A 26,899-nucleotide genomic window follows, 5' to 3' on the forward strand; every position below is an offset into this window, starting at 1 on the left:
ATTACATTTCAAAGTATATAACAATATTTACAATCTGTCTTGATTTAAGAACTTTGTCTCCAGTTTTTCTTTTTTGCCTTCATCCCTGATTCTTGAGCCAAGACATTGTCAGATGCTTACAGATTTCTAAGCTTGTAAGAGCGATATTTAAAACTGGTTCCTTTTTGGACCTGTTTCTCCCTATTAATTAAGACTATCTCCAGATTTCTTGCCTTTTCATATCTCTCAACTGCCCAGAATTTTGCAGAATGCCAACATTTTTGCCTCATATTTTTTGTCTGTTCCTCATAAAATATGTATTTTTCTGGCAAATCCCAGAGAAATGAAATAATAAGATAACGACAGAAATTTAAATTTCATATATCAGAGAACATGTATGGTAACACCAAAACTGTTATTCTAGCAACTTTCTAAGTTTAAAAGAGCAATATCTAAAAATTGCCCCTATTTTTGTGGTTTTATCTCTGCATTATGTTTGGCTATTGGCTTTGTCCACGTTTCTTACTCTAGGAGGCTGAGAGGTGTGTGTTTAAAGAGAGGGAGAAAAAAATAAAACAGAAGCAAAACAATACTAAAGCAAATAACTGCAACACCAGCAGTTGGTATTGTAGTTATTTACTTGGTACTATTTTGCTTCTGTTTTATTTTTCTTCCTCTCTTTAAATGCAATTTGCCGCAACTGTGTTTAGTGAGGGGTAAAAGTGACAGAAGCTAATTTTCTCTTGTCGTTCATGCTTCAGGGGTATCGTTATAGGCAGCCCTGAAGCAATGGACTTTTACATGGCATTCCAATTGGCTTCTTAAGGTCAAAATTGTTCTCTGATTAGCTCCCTTTCTCTCTGTTTGCCGACAGGCAATAATTATGATTTGGGAGCCAATCAGAGAATGAAAAGTGGAACCACCACTATTGAAAGCAGAACAGCAGAACACTGCTCCACTTCAGCGTCAAATGCGGAGCTTTCCACACAATGCGGTAAGGTTGAACGCTAAGTTTCTATGTCCTTCCCACCATTACTGCAGGCAATTGCAGGTTATCTAGATCACAGCCAGGGCTTTACCCACAGTACCAGACATCACGTAATAACCAGTTTCTCTTGTTTCTTGCACTGCATATTTAACTGCTTTTGCTAATACAGTACACCTACATGTATTATTTTGCCAAATGCATTTCCTAGACCCCAGTATTCTGTGTGAACTGCAAGATCGTCATCTAACATTTACTTATTTGAAGAAGACTACCATATGTAGATAGAGCTTTCCTTCACAATCTCATTCCAGTGTTGTCCTAGAATCAAGACATTCACATTTCTTTCAATAACTCAGCCATGAGCACTTTACTTTGTCCTTTACTCCATGTTAAACTGATGGATCAGTAATAACCTGGATTTGAGTTAATCTTCTTTTTTGTGAATAGGAACCACCACTGCTCGTCAACAGATTTCTACACATGCCCACTTCACTATGCATTTCTGTGGCTCTTTACTACTTCATAGAGTTAAGCTGCATGTTTTCTCATTGCTGACCTCTGTGCAGTCATCTCCTGCACATAGAATCAGGCAGATCTGCACTGTTCTCCTTCATCAAAATATTGTTCAGGCTATATCTTTAAGTTATCCTTATTGGAATTAGCAGACTAAATATTTTTTTATGTAAAATTTTATGTCGCTATTATAAAGAATAATTATGGATTGTGAACAGATATCTTCAGAGGTATTTAATTTGGCAGTAATCCACAGCTGGGTGTGGGTTAATGTTGGATTTACCCATGGTTGATGTGGTCTGATCAAGAGGGAAAAGCCCAAGTGATCAAATAAAGCCAGCCATGGGTAAAGACAAAACTGCTGACACATGAGTGAATTATTGCTATTTCACAATGACATTATTTAAGAAAAAAAGTTTCTTTACTTTTAAATAATATCACTGGATTAAACAGGTCTTAATACTCATCCATGGACTTTCTTGTATAGAGGATGTGTACACAGCCTATTGCATGATAGTTGTTTCTAGCTGAGGTAAAATTATGTTTGTATTCTCACGTCCATGCAATGTCAGAGTGTTATTTATTTGTATCTCAATTAAACGGTGTTGATTACTTATTTAATAGTCTTCAGGGATTACATAAACAATTCTTAATATATTCCATAATATTGAAGTTGTTTTTGTTAAAATCATTTTTACTAGTACTTTTCAAATATAAACTTGATATCTGAAGGAAGTAATAAGAATGGCTGTTCTTCCATGTTTCTAGGCTCCCTGACAATAACTTCTCTCTTAAGTGAGTGAATATCAGAAACTGTAGTCAGAAAAGACTGACCTCACTCAAATCCAAACAGACTTTGATCTGGGTGGAAAAGCATTTTTGTGCAAGATGGCAAGCCTCTTAACATCATCTAATTTGAGGGCTGCATCCCCCATACCCTGTTACATATATATGATCTACAACCAATGAATAAAACGACATGCAGGTCCATAAGAAACATATAGCAACAACAATCCTAGTAATTAAAAATAGAAAAGTCATCTGAACCTTTTTTCTAAACATTGTTGAATTTCATGTCATCAGGGAGAGGGAAATGTGACAGTAGTCAACAGATTCCCTAAAAACATAACCATGCTAATTATTCTGTTTGGGACTGGAACCTAATCATAGGGAGTGCTCTATTTATATATCCTTTTTCCCTAAAACTAATAGAAGTTGTTTAACCTTTCCAAGCCTATACATTGAAAACAAATGGCTAACAAGTGCAAGGGAAAATGGCCTCTGAGTCATCACTCAGACAGCCCTCAGCAGACAAGTAAAAAGCTTAAGAAGCTGAAGGAGTTAATGGTTTCTGCTATCCACTCTGAGCCGGACATCTCTGTAGAGGCACATAATGAACTTGCAGGCTACTCAACTACTTTTCCTGCTGCCACTATTGAGTCTCCTCTGGAGGCTGACAAAGCACAGGGCTCCGACACATCTCTTCTGGCCAACCAGATGGATAGCAAGGCTGCAAAGGTGGAACCTCAGCTGGTTATTTCTGAGAGTCAAAGAGGTATACCACAGATTCTCATCAAAGAGGACATACTGGTAATCCTTACAAAGGTACATCAAGAGTCTGCTTCTCCTTGCACCGTATCTTTCGATACTCCAAATAACAGGAAACAGAAGACTAAGCATCTCTCCCCTCCTGTTAATAGGAGTGGTAGAGGTTTGTCCATTGTCTTTTTAAAGCCTTAATGTCACTGAAGCCTCCTTAGTTTGTCTTTCCTCCTTCATCCACTCCTCAGAAACAGAAGAGAGACCTCTTCTGAAGATGACGAGTCTTCGATTCTGATGCTGAGTGACTGGCTTAGTCCTCCCATATTCAATATCCTAGAGTATTTGAGTCAGAAGATGAAGGCACATTGCGTCCTGACTGTCCTCTTAAAGAACTGTCCTTTGGTGACATGAACAGTGTCAGTAGGGCAACAGTTAGCACACTTGCCTTTGGTGCATAAGACTGTGGGTGCTATTCCCACACTAGGATCAGTTGCTGACACTGTAGTGCAGCATAAGGTGGTGCCTGCACTCCTGAGTGTGCCATCATTTGGATGAGATGTTAAACTGAGACCTCATCTGTCTGAGCTGGGGTTAGCTCAGGTGGATGTAAAGGATCCTATGGGACTTATCAAAAAGAGTAGGGGAAATTCCCCAATACCCTGTCCAAAGTTCCACTAGTAGTGTAAATACCACCTCAGGTTTCCCTTGAAAGGAAGTTAACCTGGTCAACAAATAGTGAACTAATGACTACATAAATAAAAAAAATCAATATTCTTTAAAGCCTGCAGCATTTCACTTGGGATGGAAAACAAGTTTCCAGCATCCAAGAAAAAAAAATACGCTATGATATATTCAACACAAATGTCCTTAAGTCATTCAAGCTTATAGCTCCTTTCTGTATGCATCCAGTTAACACCCATAGCTCCTTATGGTGCCCAGACCTTTCTTGGGTCTGACTTTAACCAAATGACGTATCGGCTTATAATAGGCTGGATTAGAAAGGGCAAGGATTTATTAATAAAATGGCATTAAGACTGTTAATCTAGGATGTCCTGCAGTAGAAAAGCCCTGACTATCTTATGCTTTTTAAGTTGATTTTTCAAAAAATGCTCTGGAATGTAAGTTTGTATGTAGGCTGTAAGTGGTGTGACATTGTACCCCACACAGGTGTTAATTAATTAAACGTTCTACAATTCCACCTGTCAGATGCCTTGCAAGATACCTTCCTATCTGCTTATCTAGCACCTTAATCACAGCCACCTGCACCTTAACAAAAACAGATTTTATAAAGTGCCAAATTCTCATAAATATGAGAATAAAAATCTGTACAGAAAGAAATTGGATGCCTCTGCCACTCTTTTTATGTGCTGTAAATTGCTAAATCCAAGTGACAAGATATCTGTTGGCAAGTTTTGACACGAATAAGCTAATATGACATCCCTGATTCTGACAATAAAAATGTTTTTCAGAATATGCTCATCTCAGCCACACAGGTAGCAAGATGTGCCATCAGATGTGGCTGTCAGAGTAGCAGCTACTGGACCTGTCAATGGGTGTTATTACCGGCCATTCCTCCAGTCCTTGCCAGATAGGTTCATAGGTTCATAGATTAGTACTAAGCTAACTGCCCTTGCGAGCCATTTTAAGCTTAGCCAATTATCCCTTGTGAGACTCAAACCCTGCACCTGTTTGCCATTAGGGAAAATGTTTGGATGCCCCTCTAGACAAATGTCAGTCTGTTCAGACTAGTTTCTGATGAAATTTTCCAAAAACTGCAAGAAATAAGGAAAATTAAGCAGGATTTCAAGCAGGTTTTCTATCGCTCATACCAAAGCACCAGAGAAACTACCCCTACAAACCAGGTCTATTTTGCCATAAAAGTAAAAAAAAAAAAAAGGAAAGACATTTTCTAAGGAAAAATAGCAGGATAAACATAAATCAGACTTCAAAAGATCTAAAGGATCTTTTATTGACAAAATCTCCAACTTATGACTACCTTCTTCCTTCCCACCCTACTTGTGTCTACCTCTGCCATCTCCCTAGCATCCTTACATATAGACCTTCTGAACATCTTCACCTTTTGGAAAATGATAGCAACATTCACCTGGGCTCTAAACAGCATTCAAAATAGGTAAAATATTTTCTGGAATTCTCCTCCAGCTCCAACAGGTATCCCTTAGGTACTCCCAAGCCAAAACCTGGTGTGCTTCCAGTCCTACTAGAGTTATTCAGTCAAGATGTCATATAATCAGTTCTTGGACATCAAAGTGGAAAGGAGTTTTATTCCAGGTTCTGGCTTATACAAAGAAAAGAAGGGATGTGAAGACCCATTTTGGACTTATCCACCCTAAATACATTTCTAAGAATACCCAAATGTAAACTGTTATCACTCCTAAGCTTACTTCAGATGATTCTTCCCCGGGTTTATTTGGTTGCCTTGGGTCTGAAGGGTGATTACCTTTCCATTCCTATCCATCCAAGTCACATAAAATTCTTAAGATTTTTTTCCTTTTGGGTATAATTTTCAGTTTTCTGATTTTCTCTTTGGGCTTTCTACAGCTCTAAGAATTTTCACAAAATGTCTTGGTTTTGCAGTAGCATTCTGCAACTCCGTGGTATCCAAATTTATCCTTATTTAAAGAACTTTTTGATCCAGGCTACCTCAATCAAAAACATTACATGACTTTTGTAACCAATCTTCTTCTGCATCACTTCATTCTAAATTGGAAGAAATCCACCATTTATCTTACTCAAAGCCTCGTGTTTCTGGGTTGTCTTCTAAATATTTCCTGCATGATGGCCTTCCACCCTCAGGAAAAATCCAGTTTCTGATTATTTTCTATCCCTCTCAAATATTTAAATAACCTCTGCAAGAGTGATTATGAGAGCCCTGGGACACAAGGCATCAACAATGCAGATGACTACCTTTGACAGACTCCATAGGAGGATGATTCAATGGTATCTCAAATCAGTTTGGCACAGCATTGCCACCCTGTCTCCTTCCCAATTCCTGTCTTGATTTGTGAAGAAAGAACTCCAGTTGTGGGTAAACCAGATAACACTCAATCAAGGTATTCTCTGTCTGCCCCCCCCCCCCCGAGAGTCTCAACATCTCAAGAGGTGCTTCAGACCTGGACGGGGAGCTCTTTTAATGGGCATGAATGGAAATGAAAGACCAAGGAGTCTAGTCAATTCTAGTCTATTTAATGTCTTAATAAATTACTTCCATCACTGCATTCCTAACGCCAAATGAGTCCATTACGCAGATGACTCAACCATCATCTGCTCTGCTGAATCCCTTCCTAAGCTCATGCATATAACACAAACTGAAATATGGATGCTAAATAATCACTTAGCTCTTAATGCATCCAAAACCAAAATCATGATCTTTGCTCCTTCTAAAAATGCCAAAATAGACTCAAACTCCTTCTCTATAGTAAGCCAAAATAAAACCCTCATTGAATTAGTCTCCCAAAGTAAGCCTCTAGGTGGCCTTATTGATGATCAATTAAAATTTGATATTCATCTCCAAACCAATATAAAAAAAAAAAAAAACCCACCAGAAACTAGGAATGCTTTACCGGCACAATCACTTCCTCTCTTCTACAACTAAGCTTACCCTGTCTACCAGATACTTCCTTCCCTCTCTCATGTACGGAGCTCCTCTCTTTACCAATCTCCACAAAACTAAATTGGCATCCTGTTACAATAAAATCTCCAAGTTTGCCACCAGCTCAAAATCCTCATCCCACCACTGTGACTCCTTACACTCCATGAACTGACTGGAACTCCCAAAGTATCTCTCTTATATTCAACTCTCCACTACTCGTAAACTTATTTTCAGTCCTTCACAATGTCCCTCCCTCTCCTCCATCCTCACTATGAACCTTTCTGATCGAACCCTCAGCTCTAATAACCAAAACCTCCTTGAAGTACACAAACCATCATGTAGCCCTGGGCAACTTCTATCTTTCTCCCTTGCACGAAAGTGGAACTTACTTCCTCCCCACATCCATACTATACAAAATCTTTCCTGTTTCAAGTCTTTACTCCATTCATATCTATCCACTACCTGGGAATGCTCCTGCTCCACCCCTCCTGACCTCCTCCCTACTACTCTTACTCCTACTCCTACTAACATACCCCAGTTTAGGTTGACAATCTGCCTGCCACATAGATATAATGTACATTCTCTCTTTACTCAACTGTATTGTATAACATGATATTTTAACTACTTCTGACTTTGTTTTGAACATACTGTACTAACTCCTTGTATTAGTTATTGTTGATTTTTGTATCTGCATACTATGGAGCTATTACTGTATTAACTCCTGGTACTACTAATTGCTGATTTTTGTGTATACTTTTACTGTGGAGCTTTTCTCCTCAGTCCTCCGTTGAAAAATGGCTCATCTTGGCCCAATGGACTTTCCCAGGCAACAAACTGCAAATAAATCAACAAGACAGGTTCAAACACACAAATGTAAATGAGCTGAAACCCTGATCTTTGCATTAAAGACTCTGTATCACATCTGGTCCCATTGAAGTTTGCAAGTCCTAATGGAGAATACCACAGTCATGGGGTATATCAACAAACAAGAGGAAATAATTCCTATCATCTCTTCAGAGTGTCCATAATAGCATGGGATATTTGTAGTTTGCCACAATCTCTTACTCCAAACAATTTATACTCTATCACAGATTAATTCAGTGGCATATTGTCTGAGTAGATCCAATACAGACCCCCCATGAGTGGATGCTGAACACAGAGACCTTTCTTCAGTTTGTCCATCAGTGTGAAACTCCCCAGATAAATCTCTGTGCCTTCACTTTGAACAAACAGCTCATACGGTTCTGCTCCCAAGTTCCATGCAGGAAGCATGGAAAATGGAAACCTTATAAATCTGTTGGAAATGGAAATTACTATAAAATTTCTCTCCATTTCCACTCATTCCAAAGGTCCTTCTGAAGATTCAGAAAGACAATCCAAACATACTCTTGGTGACTGTCTTTTGGCCCAGACAACATTGATTTTTTTTTTCAACTAGCCAAGGGCAATCACCACAGTTTACCTCATAGAATGGACTTCATGACACAGCAGAAGGGCTATCTAATTCATCCTTACCCAAATACTTTGAACCTGACAGTTTGGATGATAGGCTTCAAATTAGTTTTTGGCACATTTTCTCCTAAGACATATTGCAGGTAATGAAGGACGCAAGGAATTATGCTACAAGAAAATCTTACATTTACAAATGGAAAAGATTTTCTATCTGGTGAAGCAACAGAAGGCAGGACCCTTATAAAATGGGCATACCTATTATCCCCCAACATGTTAGTGAGCTGTTCAACTTAGGGCTTGCATTTGCCCTTATCAAGGGGAATCTGTCAGCTATTTCTGCTTGCCTACCGATGGACTCCCCTCTTTCTTCATGTTATGACATCAGACAATTCCTAAAATGAATCCTTCATACCAGGCCTCTAAGAAAATCCATTCCCCCTCATCCTCCTTGGGACATGAACTGTGTCCTAAAAACTAACCTTTCCTCCTGTTGAATCAGCGTCTTCTGAATCTCTAAAGCTTTGTACCTGAAAGACAGTTTTGTTAGTGTCGCTAACACCTACTAAAAGGGTTTCAGAGTTACAGGCTCCTATGTGTTCTCCTTCCTTTTTGTTTTTCACAAGGGCCGTGTAAAGTTTATGACTAATATATCTTTTATGCCAAAATGGTCACTGAAAGTTCTCTGAATTAGTCTATTCATCTTGCTTTATTTTTCATAACAGTAAAAATAGGGTGGAGGGAAACAAAAACAATCAGAAAGTCTAACCAATTGTTTATTTCTTGTGAGGGGGAAAACGGACTCCCCAGTTTCAAAACAGACTATCTCCACCTGAATTTCTCTCACCATGTATTTCTGTTACTTTTTCCATGGAAAATCTTTCCAAAGTCAGATCAAATTCCATGGTTCTAGAGCAGTTGCATCTTCTGGAGCCTATTTTAAAGGTGTAGATTCAAGATACATCCTAGAAGCAACAACTTGGTCATATATTTATATTTTTACTAGACATTATATGATTGATGTTTTCTCTAGAGCTACAGCTGGTTTTGGCAGATCCATGTTACAGGGGATCCTGAACCACATTTAATTTACCTCAGACCTCCTGCTAGTCAATATAAAAACTCTGGGAATCTTCCCAATTGTTTGCAATATTGTAACAGTGATCAAATGATGAACATAGTACAGTTGTGTAAGAACGTACCATAACAGTCAATGTTTAAATAGATCACTGTTGCAATATATAAACCCTCTTTCCTTCCCCCATGTTTTATTACCTTCTGTCTTCCTGGGGTCAAGGTGGGCCTTTACGTACCGTATTCTGTCTTCATCCCCCCAACACCTCAGACTTATTTTGTACAGTACTTGCTTCAGACAATTATTTTTCTGGGGTAAAAAAGCTCTGAAGATTTTAAGCTCATACATCCTTTATGCACCCACACATAGTCTCATGTATAGGTCATAGGTTGGCTATAGGGTGATAAAGGAACATGGCCAAGCTTTTGTAAAATGGCCAAATGTAAATTATCCTTGATCGGATATTTCCCAGTTGTCAGCAGTACAGCAACAGTGATCTATTAAACATTTACTGTTATTGTAAGTTTTTACACAGCTGTACTATCATGTAAATGAGAAATCTCCAGAAAACAGCAAACTCAAGGCTATCATTCATGTGGGAGTCAGTCATTAATGTGCTGAATAAAACCTTAGCTCCCTTTTTTATATCACTATGTTTTAATTCCTGTTATTGAAGCACTGAAGAAACCATTAGGTGAAACTGTAGTTTGATTTTTTTGTTGTTGTGTGCTTTAATGAGGCAGCAGTTATTTAGTGTTTGATGCAGGATTTCATTTTTGACTGAATTATATTGTTTCATGTACACTTAAAGTCCTTCCATCCTACTATGTATAGTTTTACATCACACACACACACACACACACACACACACACACATACAGGAAAAGAGCATCTGAAAACAGAGGTTTTCTTTTAATATTAATCGAATAAAGGAATGTTCATCTAGTAGGCCTCTGCATATCATAGTATCATGGCCATTCTTGTAAACACCTTCTGGAGCAAAATAAATAGGACATGCATAATTAATTTTTTTTCATCCCCTACCACCAGCCTTACTGTAATTGAACAGATAGATAAGTGATTCAGTGACATATCTGTATCATTTTCAGAACTATTAGTTGTACATTTCAGATCTACAATTTACCTGAACTTTCAGTTCTTGGATCACAGCTACTGTCTTACCAAATGTCAGTATTGCTTTTGAGGCAAAATTTGCCATTTTCTCTGACAGCTCTATCCTATCTTATTGAGTGTTGTTGTTCACCTTACTCATGCATAAAGCAAACATTATATCAATACGGATTCACTACATAATCTTGAAATTTTGAAACATCGAATTTCAAAATCTTGAGACTATATAGCCAAAACCCCTAAATACCGAAAGACCAAAAGCACGAAATTCAAAATCCCAAACACTACACTACACTACACACACACACACACACACACCTTCCCCCATCACACAAACCCACACTACATACAAGCAAGCCCCCCCCCTGTACCCCCCATGTGGGGGGCTTCACCACCCACACACCCCTACTTAAATATACTAACTCCAAGGTCGCACTACACAGACAAACACACGAAAACACCACCGCACACTTACAATCCCCTCGCGCACACACATCACAGTCACAACACACACTGACACACACTAAAGCCCCTAACCAACACACTTACACACAGATACTTACCTGAACTTCCTCCTATTCATCAACAAACCGCAACACCAGAAGTGCTACTTCAATATCTCCAAACATCGGGATTTTGAATTTCGCACTTCTGGTATTTAGGGGTTTCGGCTATATAATCTTGAGATTTTGAAATTCGATATTTCAAAATTTCGAGATTATGTAGTGATCCCATCAATACAGATACTTCCTTAGTAAATGCCTTCATTAGAAACATTAAATTACTTCCTTAAGCACAAGAAATGCTTCTGACTTATATCCTAATTAGTCTTCAAATGCAACTAAAGTCTGGTGTCCAAACATATTGCACTGAAATCACCTCTGTGCCTGTTGATGACACCACTGTGATCTTCATTCTTTTCATGGATGAAGTGTCCTTTATGGTTATAGACACAAACAAAAATAATAAACATGCAAGGAATAGGCAAGATACAGCTGAACTGCTTTTTGATGCCTTAGTGGCATAGCTTCACTTTCATTCTGATGCAAGGCATTGTACATTAACATTATAGCACATCAGTCTGAGGTAGACACATGCAATTAATCAGCAAGTTTGCATATTATCTTCCCTAGAATACAACAACTCCTCTTATTAATACATAACCTTCCCCCCAAAAAAGACAAAGCAATCTCAGTCTATGTGAAAGGCTTACGAATGCATATCTGATAACACGTTTCTTCACCAGGTAGATGCATGCAAATACTCACAGAGCAGGTTTGCATATTATCATACCTCTCAACCTCTTAGAGCAAGAAATCTGGACAAAGCCATAAATAAAAGGGACACAAAGGCCCAAAAATAGGGACAATTTTTAAATATTGCTCTTACAAATTTAGAAAATTGATTTTTGCATTAAGCATGAATTTTCTGAAGGGTATAAATCCTGAAACTTAAATGTCTGTCATTGTTTTCTGACTTCAGTCATTAATAATTTGTCACTAATTTGCCAGAAAACCACAGTGTTATGAAAAAATGGACCACAAATATGAGGCAAAGATCTGTACAGTTGAGAGGTATGCATTATCTTTCCTAGCATATAACAACTTTTCTTATTAATACGTAACCCCCCCCCAAAAAAAAAAAAACACCAAGCAATCTCAATTAGTCTGTATGGAGGTTTATGAATGTATGTCTGATAACTCCTTTTCTTGCCATGTAGCCTTTCAGGTTTACAACTGGGGTACTGGACTCTGGAAGAAGTAGGGGTGATGCATTCAAACTCTGCACATTAGTTTCTGTTGGCAGCAATAAAAGTTCTGACAGAGGAGGAAGGAGAACACTAACAACAGGCAAAGTTAGTTGCTTCTCAGTTCTATTCAGCCCAGATTTTCCATAACTGGTCAACATGCAGCCATCAAATGATACCAGGGAACCACATTGACATTGTAGGCTATGGGTACCAACTGCTGTTTAACAATGGCGAAATTCCATTTACAATTTCCTCTGTAGTTCCAGATGAGGACTGTCTATCCCATGATGAAGCTACAGGTAACCCTTTGTATTTGCTTTCAGTTTTCCTTTATTTCTCATTCCTGAACAGTTGTTTTTAATTTTCAGTAGCAACAAGTGCCAGTCTTATGCAAAGAAAACATCCTATGAACAACGTAGCTGCAGTCTAGTTAGCGGTAGCATGAACAGCAGTCTGGTTTGCAAGCAAGATTTTGGCTATCTTTTGCTGAAGGATAAACATGTAATTCACTGTGGCTCGAAATGTTGCTGAAGGCTTTGCAGAAACCTCTCAAGCAAGGCCATTAGTATTTGGATGTCAGGGGACAGACATAATATGTTGAATACCATTTTTACAGAAGAAAGTTTGAAAGTTAGCTGACATTAACTTAGGGCCATTATCACGTACTAGTTGTTCTGGTATACTTGTCTTTGCAAAACGTTCTCTTACTACGTCAGTAGTGTGACTAGAAGTAGTAGAATTCATGGTAAAGACCTCTGGCCATTTATAGCATAACTACCACTGAAAATGCTATTATCATAAATGACCCTGGAAAACCAGCATAGATCCAAAGACAGGATGATGTGGACATTCTTGCAGATGCAGTTGTGCATATTCTGGCTCATTCTGGACCATATAGCAGCCGGTACAGTTCAGTACTAACTGTTGTATCTCTTGATCAATCCTTGTCCATCACACGCAACATGTAATCAGTTCCAACATGTCCTTGGTCAAATTATTCCAACACTCTGGGACATTTTGCAGTGGGTATGATGATCCTTTACCCCCCCCCCCCCCCCCACATTACAAAGACAGCATTTAAGATAAGTTCATCTTGTTTTGGATTATAGCTAGTAGATATTTACATTGATCTGCCTAACCATTTTGAATCACAATGTACACTTGTGATAAAACTTTGTAATTTCGGGTTTCTGCTTTTACCATGTCTGCTGTAACTGTCCAGACCTCAAAGTGGCTGAAGAAAAATATATCCAGTGCTTGTTCTTCATGTTTATCAATTATAGTTTCTAATGGTCATTGAGACAAACTATTGTGATTTGCGTGACATGCAGTATGTTTATTATAAATTTGGTAATGGTCTCCACTCAAGAACAATACCTACCATAACACTGGGGGCAGCTACTTTGGTAAGAATTTCATTTTATTGGCTAAAAATGGAGACCAAGCAGCTGGTGGGTCTGTAAAACAATACTTTTTCTGCCAGGTAGGTCCTGCATGAACCTGTTGATGCCTCACAGAAGACTTAATGCCTCTGTCAGTTTGCGAGCAATTTCTCAGATGCAGATAAAGATCATGAATCAATTCAGTGCAATAGTACCATATGGTGAGGTATCAAAAACCATTTTTACCAGAAGATACAGGTTACAGTGTATTAGGAATGCATCAGATGTGACCAGTCCTGCGGCCTCATGAAAATAATGTTCACACTCCAGCCAGCTTGAAGAAGCTCATTGAGAAAACAGTTACCAGATTTAGTAAAACCTGTCGTAGTAGTTTGAAAAAGCCAAGAGACAAAGAGATCTAACCTATGAAACAACTTGTGATTGCAGAGCCTTTAGTACAGCCTGAATTTGGTCTAGGCACATGTGCAATCCTTGGACATCTATAATATGCTCGTAGTATAGGATACTGGGCTTAAAGAACTCACACCTGCCCATCTACTTCTTAATATACATGCCTCTAATCTTTTGAAGCCACTTTTGAGGTTTTCTAAGTGCCTCATCTGTAGCATGAATGATAATGATATCATATAGGCAGGACTGTACTCCGGGCATTCCTGGGGGACCTGATTAATTGAATATTATCAGATATCTGGGGCACAGGCTACCCCACATTCATATCTGCTGTAATGACAGGTGTAAATGATGTTACTAGTTGTTAAGAGCACCTTTGAATCTTCTTCCATCTCTACCTGGAAATAGGCATAAACCAAGTCCATCTTTGCCCATCTGACAGACTGGCATAAATGTCCTCAGTTCTTGGTAGAGAACATTGTTCATCTTGCAGTACTGGATTAACTGTGACCATAAATCCCACATAATCTAACCCTCATATTTGTTTTACCACAGAGATGACTGGGGTCACCCAGGGACTCCAGTCTCATCTTGAAGGTATTCCGTCTGCTTCCAACTGGTCCAGCTCCTTAGCAGCCAATGAACAGATAGCACAGGGTACTGGAATTACCTTGAAAAACATGGAAACATGTTTCCTTTAAGCACAGCTTTATCATTAATGTGTTCCAGTGTACCACCAACATTTTTAAATACAGGAGCAGTATCTTTTGATATCTACTTTAATTATTCCTTGACATTTTTTACTACAGCAGGTTTGGCCAAAGACTCTCTATCTCTGTCCAATCAGGTCTCAGCTTCATTAGCTAGTCATGACTCCATAAGGGTGCATTGCATTTTGTATAATGTACAACACTAACACTTCTCTATGATCGTTATTCTTTACGGTCACAGGCATCACTCCAAGAGGAATAACTATTTCACCAACCCAGGTCTTGAGAACAACGGAAGATGGGTTTGGTTTTCTTTAGTGAAAATGTTTTGTAGTCTATTTGAAAATAAAACAGCAGCCCCTGTGTCTAACTCCATTTTTATTACACATCTGTTTACTTTTGGTGCAAGCCAATTCACTTGTTTGTGACATTTATGTTAAATAACTCTAGTTTGTCCATTACATTTTCACTTTCATTGTCAAAAACTTCTACAACATTATGTATGTTTTTCTTTTCACTGTGTTACACTTTAACATTTGCCTTACCATTGTGGAAAATTGTAAATATGATTTATCTAATGGCAGTAACTGCACTCCTCATTTTTGAATTTACATTGAAATGGAAGATGGAACCTGCACCCATAACAATAAGACTTCTGATTCGTTTTCCTTCTGCTATTTTGGTTCTATTATTAATTTTAGCTCCACTTTGTAACTCCAGTGAGTCACTGTTTGAAGTTTCCATTGAAACTGCAATGTCCACAACTGGTTTAAATATTAAATCTACCTCTGTTAATAAACTCTTTTTGAATGCCTCTGTGTAAAACTCCATATACCAAACAATCACTCGAGCATCATTTAAGCTATTACCAAACTGAAAGTGATCTGACCATTTTTTCAGTTCTGCCATTTTTTCTCCTTCATTTTGATTTCAGTTATGGACCCTTAAATGTTCTGCTGTTAACAGTGGTTTTGAGGACAAATAGTCCAGCATCACTCACAATACCTTGTTGAATCCCTTACTAGCAGGGCCTGTTTAGAACAATTAAACTGTGCAGCGGGTTATATGGTTTGCTCCCCTAGCACTAAAAAGCACAAGAACATGTTTATAATTGGGATATTTTTTGCAGCAAAATACTATTGAAAATTTTCAACATACTTTAATTTTCTGTAGAGGTTATCGACACATCAGTTTTACCAATGCACATCATGTCTGCAGCCTCCAGTAACTTGTATTGCATTACTTCATTGGGTTCCCTTATTTATGTGATTGCTCAGCATCTTGTTACTTTTATATCGTACACTCGTCATCTTTGTAGTATTCTTTGCTGTTCTAGACAATAAGAAATAATACACATGCAAGGAACAGGTTAGGAACTGTTATACTGATTCTTAAGGCTTTGTTGTTTGACATAGCTTTGGTCATTCTCAGACAGCAAAGTAACAAGGCATTATATATTAACATTAGAGCACACCAATCTTAGGCAGACATTTGCAGTCAATAACAGACGTAAAATCCACATTACCATTGTTAGTATACAACACTTCCCTGTAAATGCGTGAACACACACACACACACACACACACACACACACTGGAAAAGTCAAGGAGCTTTCTTTGTGCTACTGATAAACATTTCCTAATCACTGTAAATATGACCTTAGGTCATAGTTTTGTAGGTATCTGCTAGGCTAACAGCCACCAGAGCCTTTATAAGCCTAGTCATGCAACTCAACCCAATTGTGTCCCATGAGCAATTATTATGAGGTGGTATACTTGTTAGAAAGTTTCTAGAGGTTATGGGGGGCATGTTAGTTTGGCCATTACAAACAGTAAATCAGAACTTGAGTTATTGACTATCTATCAGAGACATGGGGGCCAGACCCGGGGTGAATTTCTGCTTTCCCATCCATTGGTCAAGGTTACACTTAAATAGGATTAGGGCTGGACACTGCTTCACATGGATGTGTAGCTTGTTCCAGACCATGAGGATTCTCTGAGGTACATAACCTGTCACACCAACATGTCTTATTTACATCACAAGCAAAATTTAAATCTATGGATCCAGTGGTTCTGAGTCTGTTCATTTTGCAGATTTTCAAAAGGTCCATCAGAACAGGATCTAAGGATGCCTTGTATGCCAAGCATAGACTTGCCTCTCAGTAACCTTTAGGAGACCGAGTAAAGAGATAGGAATCTAAAGCGATCCACATAGGACAGTGTGTTTATACACTGGATTCTCCTGGTAAGGATATTTTGTGGGAGCTCCAGCTGTTGCATATGTCTGTTCAGGTGCACACAAATGGGGCATTAAACCCCAGTGGTTTCACTGATAAAGGCCAAATAAAGTGTCACTATGACTTCCTTGGAAATGGATGCCATGCTCTTGTAAGTTGGGCTGCATAGAATGATTTTCTTACTGCTTTTGCCACAAACTGGTCAAAGACCAGATTGCTGTCAATATACGTTTCCAGATCAGATAAGCAAGAGACCAGAGCCAAGAAAAAACAAACGGCTACCAAACAGTCACCACGATGCTTGAATAATCCAAAAACTGATGTTTTAATATAAAACACAACAGAAACCACGTAGATACAAGCGCTTTCGCTAGGATATTCCTAGCTTTATCAAGTTACTAAAACACTCAACCATCCTGTCTTTAAATAGCAGTTGCAATCAATTAAACAATTAAAATAACCAATTAGTAACAAGTAAGCTTGTGCTTTTTTTAAAAAGAAAATGTATACATCTAAACATATTCATAAATACATAAATATTCAACCAGTGTTCATATATAAATTGTGTACACTGCAACAAGTTATAAAATGAAATGAACCATTAAAAACTGTTAATAATTGCAGTTGAACTTACCCTAAAACTGACTGCTTCATTAATACAATGTGATTTTTTAATCCCTTAAATAAACCTAAGAGGGTTGTGTTATGTTGTTTTATGTTTAATATTTTATATTTTTAATATTTGATATTTTCATTGCAACCAGTAAACATTGCGCTGTATGTATACATACATAGTTATATGCTTGTAAAAAAGCTGTACAAAAAGGCTGACGCCCACATTCTAGGCTAAAAGGTCTGGACGAACTGAACTAAAACGAAGAAGAGAAAGTAAATGCAAAAGAACAAACAATGTATGTTTCTGATGCAAAGCAAGTCCAGGACAGATGCATGTACAAAAGCATAATGTGAGTGAAAAATAATAAAAAATGATAAAAAGAAAAAGATAATGAGAAAGAAAGAGAGAGAGAAAAAGAAAGGAGAAGTAATGAAGAAGAAAAAAGATGAAAAATGATGAAAAAGAGAAAAGTGATGGAAAAGGGAAAAGCAAGGAGAAAAAGTGATGGTAAAACAAATCTGATAATTTATAGTCTGGCCCTTCTTAACTTTAAAATCGGCTTTATACTGATGGTATCATTTAAGCCAGGCCAGCTTGCTGCATTTAATTTGAGCTGCCACACTAGTTCCCTATACTCTAGGGTGGCCTCCCAATCCCCTCCTCTCAAGTCCCTGCTGATCTGTTCCAAAATCATGAATTTGAAATTGTGTTTGGGACATGTGAGGGAATGTTTGAACAGCGCATTTGTCTCCTTGCCTTTGCTCATCTCATAAAAGTGCTCGTACATTCTTCTCCTAATTTCCCTCTCAGTCTTTCCCACATAAAAACTTTTGCAAAACATACATACCACTAAATATACTACTCCTCTCGAGTTGCATGTGTAGTGCTTAGGAGAAACAACTCTCATTTTTCTAGAGGGAAGATATATGCCTTTATCATTCAAGACTGCATGGCATTGGTGGCATGCGCCACACTTAAATGTACCTGGCTTTCTCGAGTTGTCAGAAAATAATTTTCTTTCAAACATTTGTTTCAAATTGACCCCTTTCCTTCTAACAAACTTCGGTCTGACAGGAAGAATGTTTTTAAATTCTTCGTGTGCTGTTAAAAGTGGCCAAAATTTTGTGATAGTTCTCTCAATGTCTTCTGCTTGATTACAAAAAGTGTAAATAAATTTAGGACCCATAAAGTCATTGTTTTTTGGGTTAATTTTGTCCTTTACAATCAATGATTGATCAGCAGCGACATCTTTTCCCAATAAAGGGGAATATAATGTATCCCTTTTGATTTTTACTTCATTACATAAGACCTGAAATAAATCCAGCGGGTAGCCCCTGTCCATGAACATTTTTTGTAACAATACAACCTCATTCTGGAAATCCTTCTCAGTACTACATATTCTCGAGGCCCTAATTAATTGGCCCTTGAGAATCCCCTTTTTTTGAGAAAAGGGGTGGGCACTTTGAAAGTGCAGAAAAGAGTTCGAGAATAGAGCCTTACGATGAATTTTAGATTGAAAAGTGTTGTTACTATAGTCTTTGTATAGATTTACATCCAAATAGTTCAATTCATGTGACTCTATTGTGTGGGTGAATTTCAAAAAGTTGGTAGAGTTATTTATGTAAGCTAAAAACTCAAGTAAACAATTGTGAGTGCCCTTCCACAGGATGCAGATGTCATCCAGAAACCTCCTGTAGAATAGCAAGTGTTGATTCCAAGGGGGTGTGAATACATACTTGTGCTCCCATCTATGAGGGATTATGTTAGCATAAATGGTGGCACAAGGTGCACCCATTGCTACCCCCTTGAGCTGCTTGAAAAATTCCCCATTAAAGCAAACAATATTGTTTTCCAGCACCATGCCCATAAATTCCACAATTAAGTTTATTAAGTTTGAACCCAAGTCTGTTTCCTTCATGAAAAATTCACCAAACCATTGAAGTCCAGTTTCATGAGGTATACTTGGAAACAAGTCTTTTATATCAATGGTTACCATTAAAATATTCGGTTCAAAACTGTTACATGGAACTTTTTGTAGGAATTCCCAAGAATCCCTGCACACATAGTTTAACAAGTGTACAAATTTACTTGCTATGTGCTCAATAAATTTAGATAGTGGTTCCGTTATACCTCCACTACCCGCCACAATCGGTCTAAATGGTAAAGGATCAAGCCCCTTATGCGTTTTGGGAATCCCAAATATTATGGGTGATCTAGGTTTAGGGACAAGCAAAAAGTTGAACAATTTTTCATTAATAACACGTTGCCACAGATGATCATTTAGAGAAAACTTGATTTTAGACCAACAAATGTGTAATTCATTTCTAGAAATCAACATATATTGACTATCATCCTGCAATATTTGATGGAGGTACTCATCATAATTTTTCTCATACATAAGGACAATGCCCCCCCCTTTATCGGGCTTCATGACCCTTATATTTTCATTCTTTAACATCTGAATAAAGTCAAACTCATCGTGCTGGAAATTAATTTTCCCAGACTGGGAATGTTTTAAGTTCCTCAAATCATCTTCTACCAGCTGTTCAAAAAGCTTAATTAGCAAGTGCATTGGGGGATTAAATAGGCTTTTTCTGTCTAAATTAGTGGGTGCAGGCAGCTGTTGTTTGAATAACTGGTGTAGGTTAAGACTTCTAGTAAATAACCTGACATCAATTAGGGTAAGAGGTATGTTGCAATTTTTAAAAGGAACAAAGTGTAACCCTTTTGTAAATACATCAAAGGCAATGTCATCAATAACAATTTCTGTAAAGTTGTAAATCGTGAAATCAGATTTTGTATGTACAGTACATGCCCCCAGCTTAGAGCTTACTATAGTTTCATTAGTTTTGTCAACCGTGTTGTGTCCCTTTCCAGATATGCTGTTACTATCTATGAAAGTATTCTCCTCTTCTGCCCTTGAAGTATCAGAAACCATAGAAAAGCTTATGTATTCCAAAAGCGTGTCCCCTGCTGCTTCTGCTTCCACCCCACCTGTTTGCCTGGAGGTTGGTGAAAATCCTGCGCCGACGCTTTTCTTTCTTTGCCAGCCAGTCTTTCACTTCTCCTAGGTTGCTCTCCCCCCATCCAGTTATTAGATGCTAAGGTTTCTTTATGATTAACATTCTGTGCATCAGCCCTGAGTTGCCTAAAAAGAGGATAGGCCACACCATCCTTGTATTCGTGTAGGTCCCTCTCAAGTTTACGTATTTTTCTATTGATCACCTTGTTACAAAAAGCATCAACTTCATCAAATGCTTTACCATAATCTAGCTTGATAGACAAAAAATTAGAATCAGATACTATACGTTTGTTCAATACATTTAAATCATTCGAAAGAACTTTTTGCTTTCCTTCATACTCCTCAATCATCACAGTTAACATTTCCACCCCAGCCCTGTTAAAAATATCACACAGTTTAAAATAATACGGTGTTCCCACTTCAACATTGTTTGGGAATTTAAACATTCTTAAACCTTTTGGAATGCGCTCTACATTCACGCATTCCTTCAGGTAGTCAACCTCAATCTGGTTGTTTTTTAAAGCATATAACTTCTTTTTTAGTTCAGCAAGCTCGAGCTCAATGCTGCTCGTTTTAGTATTATGAACAGTACCTTTAGAGAATGAGAACTGGTGTTCCATCCAGTCCTCAAAGCAAAAGTCCTTGCGTTGCTGTTTCTTGTCCGCTTTTGAGACATTGTTGTAACTCTACCAACTTTTTGAAATTCACCCACACAATAGAGTCACATGAATTGAACTATTTGGATGTAAATCTATACAAAGACTATAGTAACAACACTTTTCAATCTAAAATTCATCGTAAGGCTCTATTCTCGAACTCTTTTCTGCACTTTCAAAGTGCCCACCCCTTTTCTCAAAAAAAGGGGATTCTCAAGGGCCAATTAATTAGGGCCTCGAGAATATGTAGTACTGAGAAGGATTTCCAGAATGAGGTTGTATTGTTACAAAAAATGTTCATGGACAGGGCTACCCGCTGGATTTATTTCAGGTCTTATGTAATGAAGTAAAAATCAAAGGGATACATTATATTCCCTTTATTGGGAAAAGATGTCGCTGCTGATCAATCATTGATTGTAAAGGACAAAATTAACCCAAAAACAATGACTTTATGGGTCCTAAATTTATTTACACTTTTGTAATCAAGCAGAAGACATTGAGAGAACTATCACAAAATTTTGGCCACTTTTAACAGCACACGAAGAATTTAAAAACATTCTTCCTGTCAGACCGAAGTTTGTTAGAAGGAAGGGGTCAATTTGAAACAAATGTTTGAAAGAAAATTATTTTCTGACAACTCGAGAAAGCCAGGTACATTTATGTGGCGCATGCCACCAATGCTATGCAGTCTTGAATGATAAAGGCATATATCTTCCCTCTAGAAAAATGAGAGTTGTTTCTCCTAAGCACTACACATGCAACTCGAGAGGAGTAGTATATTTAGTGGTATGTATGTTTTGCAAAAGTTTTATGTGGGAAAGACTGAGAGGGAAATTAGGAGAAGAATGTCGAGCACTTTTATGAGATGAGCAAAGGCAAGGAGACAAATCACGCTGTTCAAACATTCCCTCACATGTCCCAAACACAATTTCAAATTCATGATTTTGGAACAGATCAGCAGGGACTTGAGAGGAGGGATTGGGAGGCCACCCTAGAGTATAGGGAACTAGTGTGGCAGCTCAAATTAAATGCAGCAAGTTGGCCTGGCTTAAATGATACCATCAGTATAAAGCCGATTTTAAAGTTAAGAAGGGCCAGACTATAAATTATCAGATTTGTTTTACCATCACTTTTTCTCCTTGCTTTTCCCTTTTCCATCACTTTCTTTTTCATCATTTTTCATCTTTTTCTTCTACTTCTCTTTTTTTCTCTCTCTTTCTTTCTCATTATCTTTTTCTTTTTATCATTTTTTATTATTTTTCACTCACATTATGCTTTTGTACATGCATCTGTCCTGGACTTGCTTTGCATCAGAAACATACATTGTTTGTTCTTTTGCATTTACTTTCTCTTCTTCGTTTTAGTTCAGTTCGTCCAGACCTTTTAGCCTAGAATGTGGGCGTCAGCCTTTTTGTACAGCTTTTTTACAAGCATATAACTATGTATGTATACATACAGCGCAATGTTTACTGGTTGCAATGAAAATATCAAATATTAAAAATATAAAATATTAAACATAAAACAACATAACACAACCCTCTTAGGTTTATTTAAGGATTAAAAATCACATTGTATTAATGAAGCAGTCAGTTTTAGGGTAAGTTCAACTGCAATTATTAACAGTTTTTAATGGTTCATTTCATTTTATAACTTGTTGCAGTGTACACAATTTATATATGAACACTGGTTGAATATTTATGTATTTATGAATATGTTTAGATGTATACATTTTCTTTTTAAAAAAAGCACAAGCTTACTTGTTACTAATTGGTTATTTTAATTGTTTAATTGATTGCAACTGCTATTTAAAGACAGGATGGTTGAGTGTTTTAGTAACTTGATAAAGCTAGGAATATCCTAAGCGAAAGCTCTCGTGGTTTCTGTTGTGTTTTATATTAAAACATCAGTTTTTGGATTATTCAAGCATCGTGGATACGTTTCCAGATCCCTGACTACTGAGTCAGCCCTTAGGGGTGTCTTATCAGTGGAGTAATTAGCCTGGGTGGCAGTCTTCTCAAAAGGCACTATAGTGCATTTCTTGGTATTGAGTTTTAATCCGTAACTTTGGTACCAGTCATTTGTTTGTGTTAGATCCTCTAGTAAAATGTTTATGTCTTGGGGGTAACCTGTGGTAGCTCTCAGTTTATAGTCATCTGCAAACTTGGTCAGCCAAAGGCCCTTGACATTAGCCTTTATCTCTGTGAAGTAAGTGGCAAATAGGTGTGGTCCCAGTATGCAGCCCTGAGGTACCTTGCTGGTGACCAGTTTCTTAATGGAGTTGGTCTCACCAATCCTGATTTCCTGGGTCCTGTCTGTGAACTGGCTGGCAATCCAGTGAGTTATGTAGGGGTTTATGCACAGTTCAGTGAGTCTGTCAGCTATACCTGAGAGAGGTATTGTATTGAACCTCTTAGCCAGGTCCAGGTAGGTGGTATGCACCTTTTTCCCCTCATCCATTGTCTATAGAGGGATAGTTAAACTCTCCCATGATAGGGTATTTGGTTTAATAGTGAGTGTCTCCAGTATGTCTGGATATGAGCCATGGGATTATAAGGATATGCAGGGTAACTATAGCTTGCTAGGATATGGTATGGTACTTTGTGTGTGGTGATTTCCATGTGAATAAATTCCAGGGCATCGTCCTGTCTAACCAACTGTACTTGTTGCCAATATAGATTAAGACCCCTCCACGTTTTGTTTTTAGATGGTCTAAACGTGTGGAAGGCACTGAAGCCTTGCACAGCCAGAATACTTTCAGCAGATGTATACCATGTCTCATTAATGGCACAGATGTCTATATTATCCTGAATGAGGAGAGCTTGTCGGGGGTGGAGAGTCTTGTTTAGGCTCCAAGCAGTAGTATCGGCAGTAAATGACCATTTTAATCAGTGCACTAAGCATGATATCTTTCAAAGAAACAACTATTAGCACATCTCTGGAACAAGAAGGAAAAAATACATTTATAAATGTTTCTTAAAAATAATTAAAAAATATTCACTGTTTGTAATTTTTCTTAAGGAGCATGGAAAGCCAAGGTATGATGGCTGTGAAAAAATATGCGAAAATCAGATATGATTTTGTAGCACGAAATGCTGATGAGCTTTCAGTTCTGAAGGATGAAGTCCTAGAGGTAAGAAGACTTTGTACTTTACGGGGCTAACTTGGCAGTGTTTATCTTTTTACCTAAATTATTTCAATTGATAATACAGTTTTCTTAGAAGTTTGAAAAAGTGCTGTGTACCCAGATATAAAAGAGTAGCAGTTAATAGTCATATTTTTCTGATCCAGTGTCACTGTCCATGCTAAAATACCACTTTCTTTTTATTTTTAGCTAAAGGAGACTGTCTAACATTTTACTAAATTGTGCACACCCTCAGTTTGATAAGTGTATGGTTTCCCCACTGGTCTGTTCATTGCACTTTAAGAAATGGCCATTTTTGTTGCTTCCTGTGGAAAGGACTGTCTATGATAATTTGTTTACTTTGCTCCACTTTTGAAGTATAAAAATCTGCTTTCTCTTAGCTTAAGTCAGTTTAAAAAAATCAAAATCGCAGCAGTAATTGCATGTTTTGTTTATTCATGCAGTTTATTTTTGTTACAACACATTGAAAATGTTCCCTACCTCATCATACCCCCACCTCATTTCTTTTATTCATCCTTAGCTCAACCATTATCTTCTGCCATCCATTAATAATCTCTCTTATTCATAGACTGTTACTAGGCTAATGGTTCATGGGGGGGGGGGGGGGGGCTTTCTAAGCCTATCCAAGTTTTCCCAAAACAATATTGATGTCCTGTATCCAAACAGGACATTGAGGGCCAGGCATTTATAAGCTACCTCTGTCCATAAGGGACATAGGTGCCAGGCCCGGTGTATATTTCCTATTCCCTATCCACTGGTTGATACTAGTTAGGTTGTAGATATGTGCAGAGGGAGGGAGAGCATAGGGGATCTTATAGTTACCTATGAAATTATACATTTATTTTTAATACTAAATTGGATGTGAAAGATTTCCAGGTCATTATCTTGTCTAAATTGTCTGGAGGTGAAGTGTTTTTTAAGAATATGAAGACATCACCATCTTTAGTGCCTTTATCTAGAGCTCTGGGTATGAACATGAGGTAGGTATTGAAATCCTGCACTGATGGAGGGCTACCGTTGGTCTTGAACCAGGTCTCTGTGATGATGTATATATCAGTGTTTTCCAGGGCAAGGAGTGCTTGTAGGGAGTTGAGTTTTTTGTTAATTCTCCTAGCTTTGAGTAACATTACCTTTATGTTATCTGGATTCTTTTTTGTTATGTTGAAATCTTTACAAGACTGTCATTGCCAAAAAGATAGTATGGGTGTGGACAAGGACTACCCAAGATATGAAAATCTTAGGGGATAAGTGCAGGCCATCCCTGGCAAAGCAGTTAGGGCTGTCTACTATCTCCTAGGCTGACATGTATTGGACCCTATTTGAATAACACCAGAATCTATGCCAGTTGTTGAAGTTAATAATCTTTTGTTCATATTGTGACATATTTCTTGTTGATAACAGAATGCTGCAAAAGGCTAGGTTCATACCAGACTTGGACGCATATTCCAAGAGCTCCATGTTATCTCTCTTCATATAATCCAGGGAGGTATGTCTCAAGTCATTTATACCCATGTGCATTTTGACTGTGTGTAACTGCAGTGCAAGGACTTGAGTGCATGTGTGATGGGGTGAATCGTAGTCCCTGACAGGCAAATGACTGTGACCCTTTCCATATACAGCTTAGTGTGACAGCTTTGTCTTTAGTAACATTGTATAACTGCTTCTCTCACAAACTGTGTCATTTTTAGTAGTCAGTTGCTGTCAGTAAACATGACACAACTGATGCATTGTCTCAGCATGCCCATTTAATTCAGGCTGGCTACATTGACAGCTGGAAAGTGCAGATCCATGACTCGGGTTGCTTATTAATGTGGTCTGCAAGGGAAATAGTCCCATGAGGTTTGGAGTTGGTTTACCAAAATGCTAAAATTAATAGTGTTAAGGCTACGCACGAAGAGTGGCATGCACCTCTTAGTCTAAGCCAGGGCCTCTTCATGCAACTACTGATGTTAAGTACACTAGGAATATGTGGAATAGGTTATATACAGAATGTTAAGGTTATAAGTACCTGTGTCTATAAGGTGAGTGGTTACATGTGGATGTTCAATGAGCAGTGCTGTACAAACCCAGGTAACTTATAAGACCGTAGAAAAGTTAAAATATTCATATATGCCCACTGGCCAATAGAAAAATATCACATTTCAAGGGTGTACAGGAATCAAAGGCCTAGAAATGACAAGGTTCTTTGTCCACTCTCACTAGAGGACAAAGCAAACCAGTTCTGTAAATATAACCATGAACCAAACTAAACTTATCAGTGTAAGTAGATTATTGCTACTGTCATTTCCTCCAAAAGTCATTAAGTCGCACAGTCACTTACAAGTTATCATGCAGCTGTATGCTATTTCTACAACCATGTTTCTGTTGTGGTAACAATATGGTGGCCAGGGCACTAATTGCTTATTACACTATATGTAGACTATGTGTTTCCTATTTTAAAACATCAACTGTATATTATCTTCTACTGTTAATGTGCTCATATATAATCTCCTGATGTCCTTCAAGGATGCATCTGCAGTCTTTACAAATGGGTTGTCCTGTCGTCAGGCAGCCCTTCGGTCGGCCGGATTCCAAAGTCTGGGTCTGGCTTCGGCTGGTGTCGCACTTCACCCGACGTCATTGCGGCAGTTCTTCGGGTATAAAGGCATCAGCCGGCGCCATTTCCTCAGTCTTTCTTGCGGCGTGGC

The 26,899-nt window shown here is 38.0% G+C and overlaps 1 protein-coding gene across 1 annotated transcript in view; it reads left to right on the forward strand.

The window, feature by feature from the left end:
• The window catches only part of EPS8L2 (EPS8 like 2), a 1,747,011-nt gene that overhangs the window by 1,541,084 nt on the left and 179,028 nt on the right, over positions 1–26,899 (forward strand). The window contains exon 16 of the mRNA XM_044059131.1: positions 24,089–24,200. Within this exon, the coding sequence (XP_043915066.1) occupies positions 24,089–24,200 (112 nt within the window). The remainder of the gene's footprint in view (positions 1–24,088; positions 24,201–26,899) is intronic.

Source organism: Protopterus annectens, chromosome 17.part0 (assembly GCF_019279795.1).
Source record: "Protopterus annectens isolate FY-2018-M chromosome 17.part0, PAN1.0, whole genome shotgun sequence".
Taxonomy (NCBI): domain Eukaryota; kingdom Metazoa; phylum Chordata; order Ceratodontiformes; family Protopteridae; genus Protopterus; species Protopterus annectens.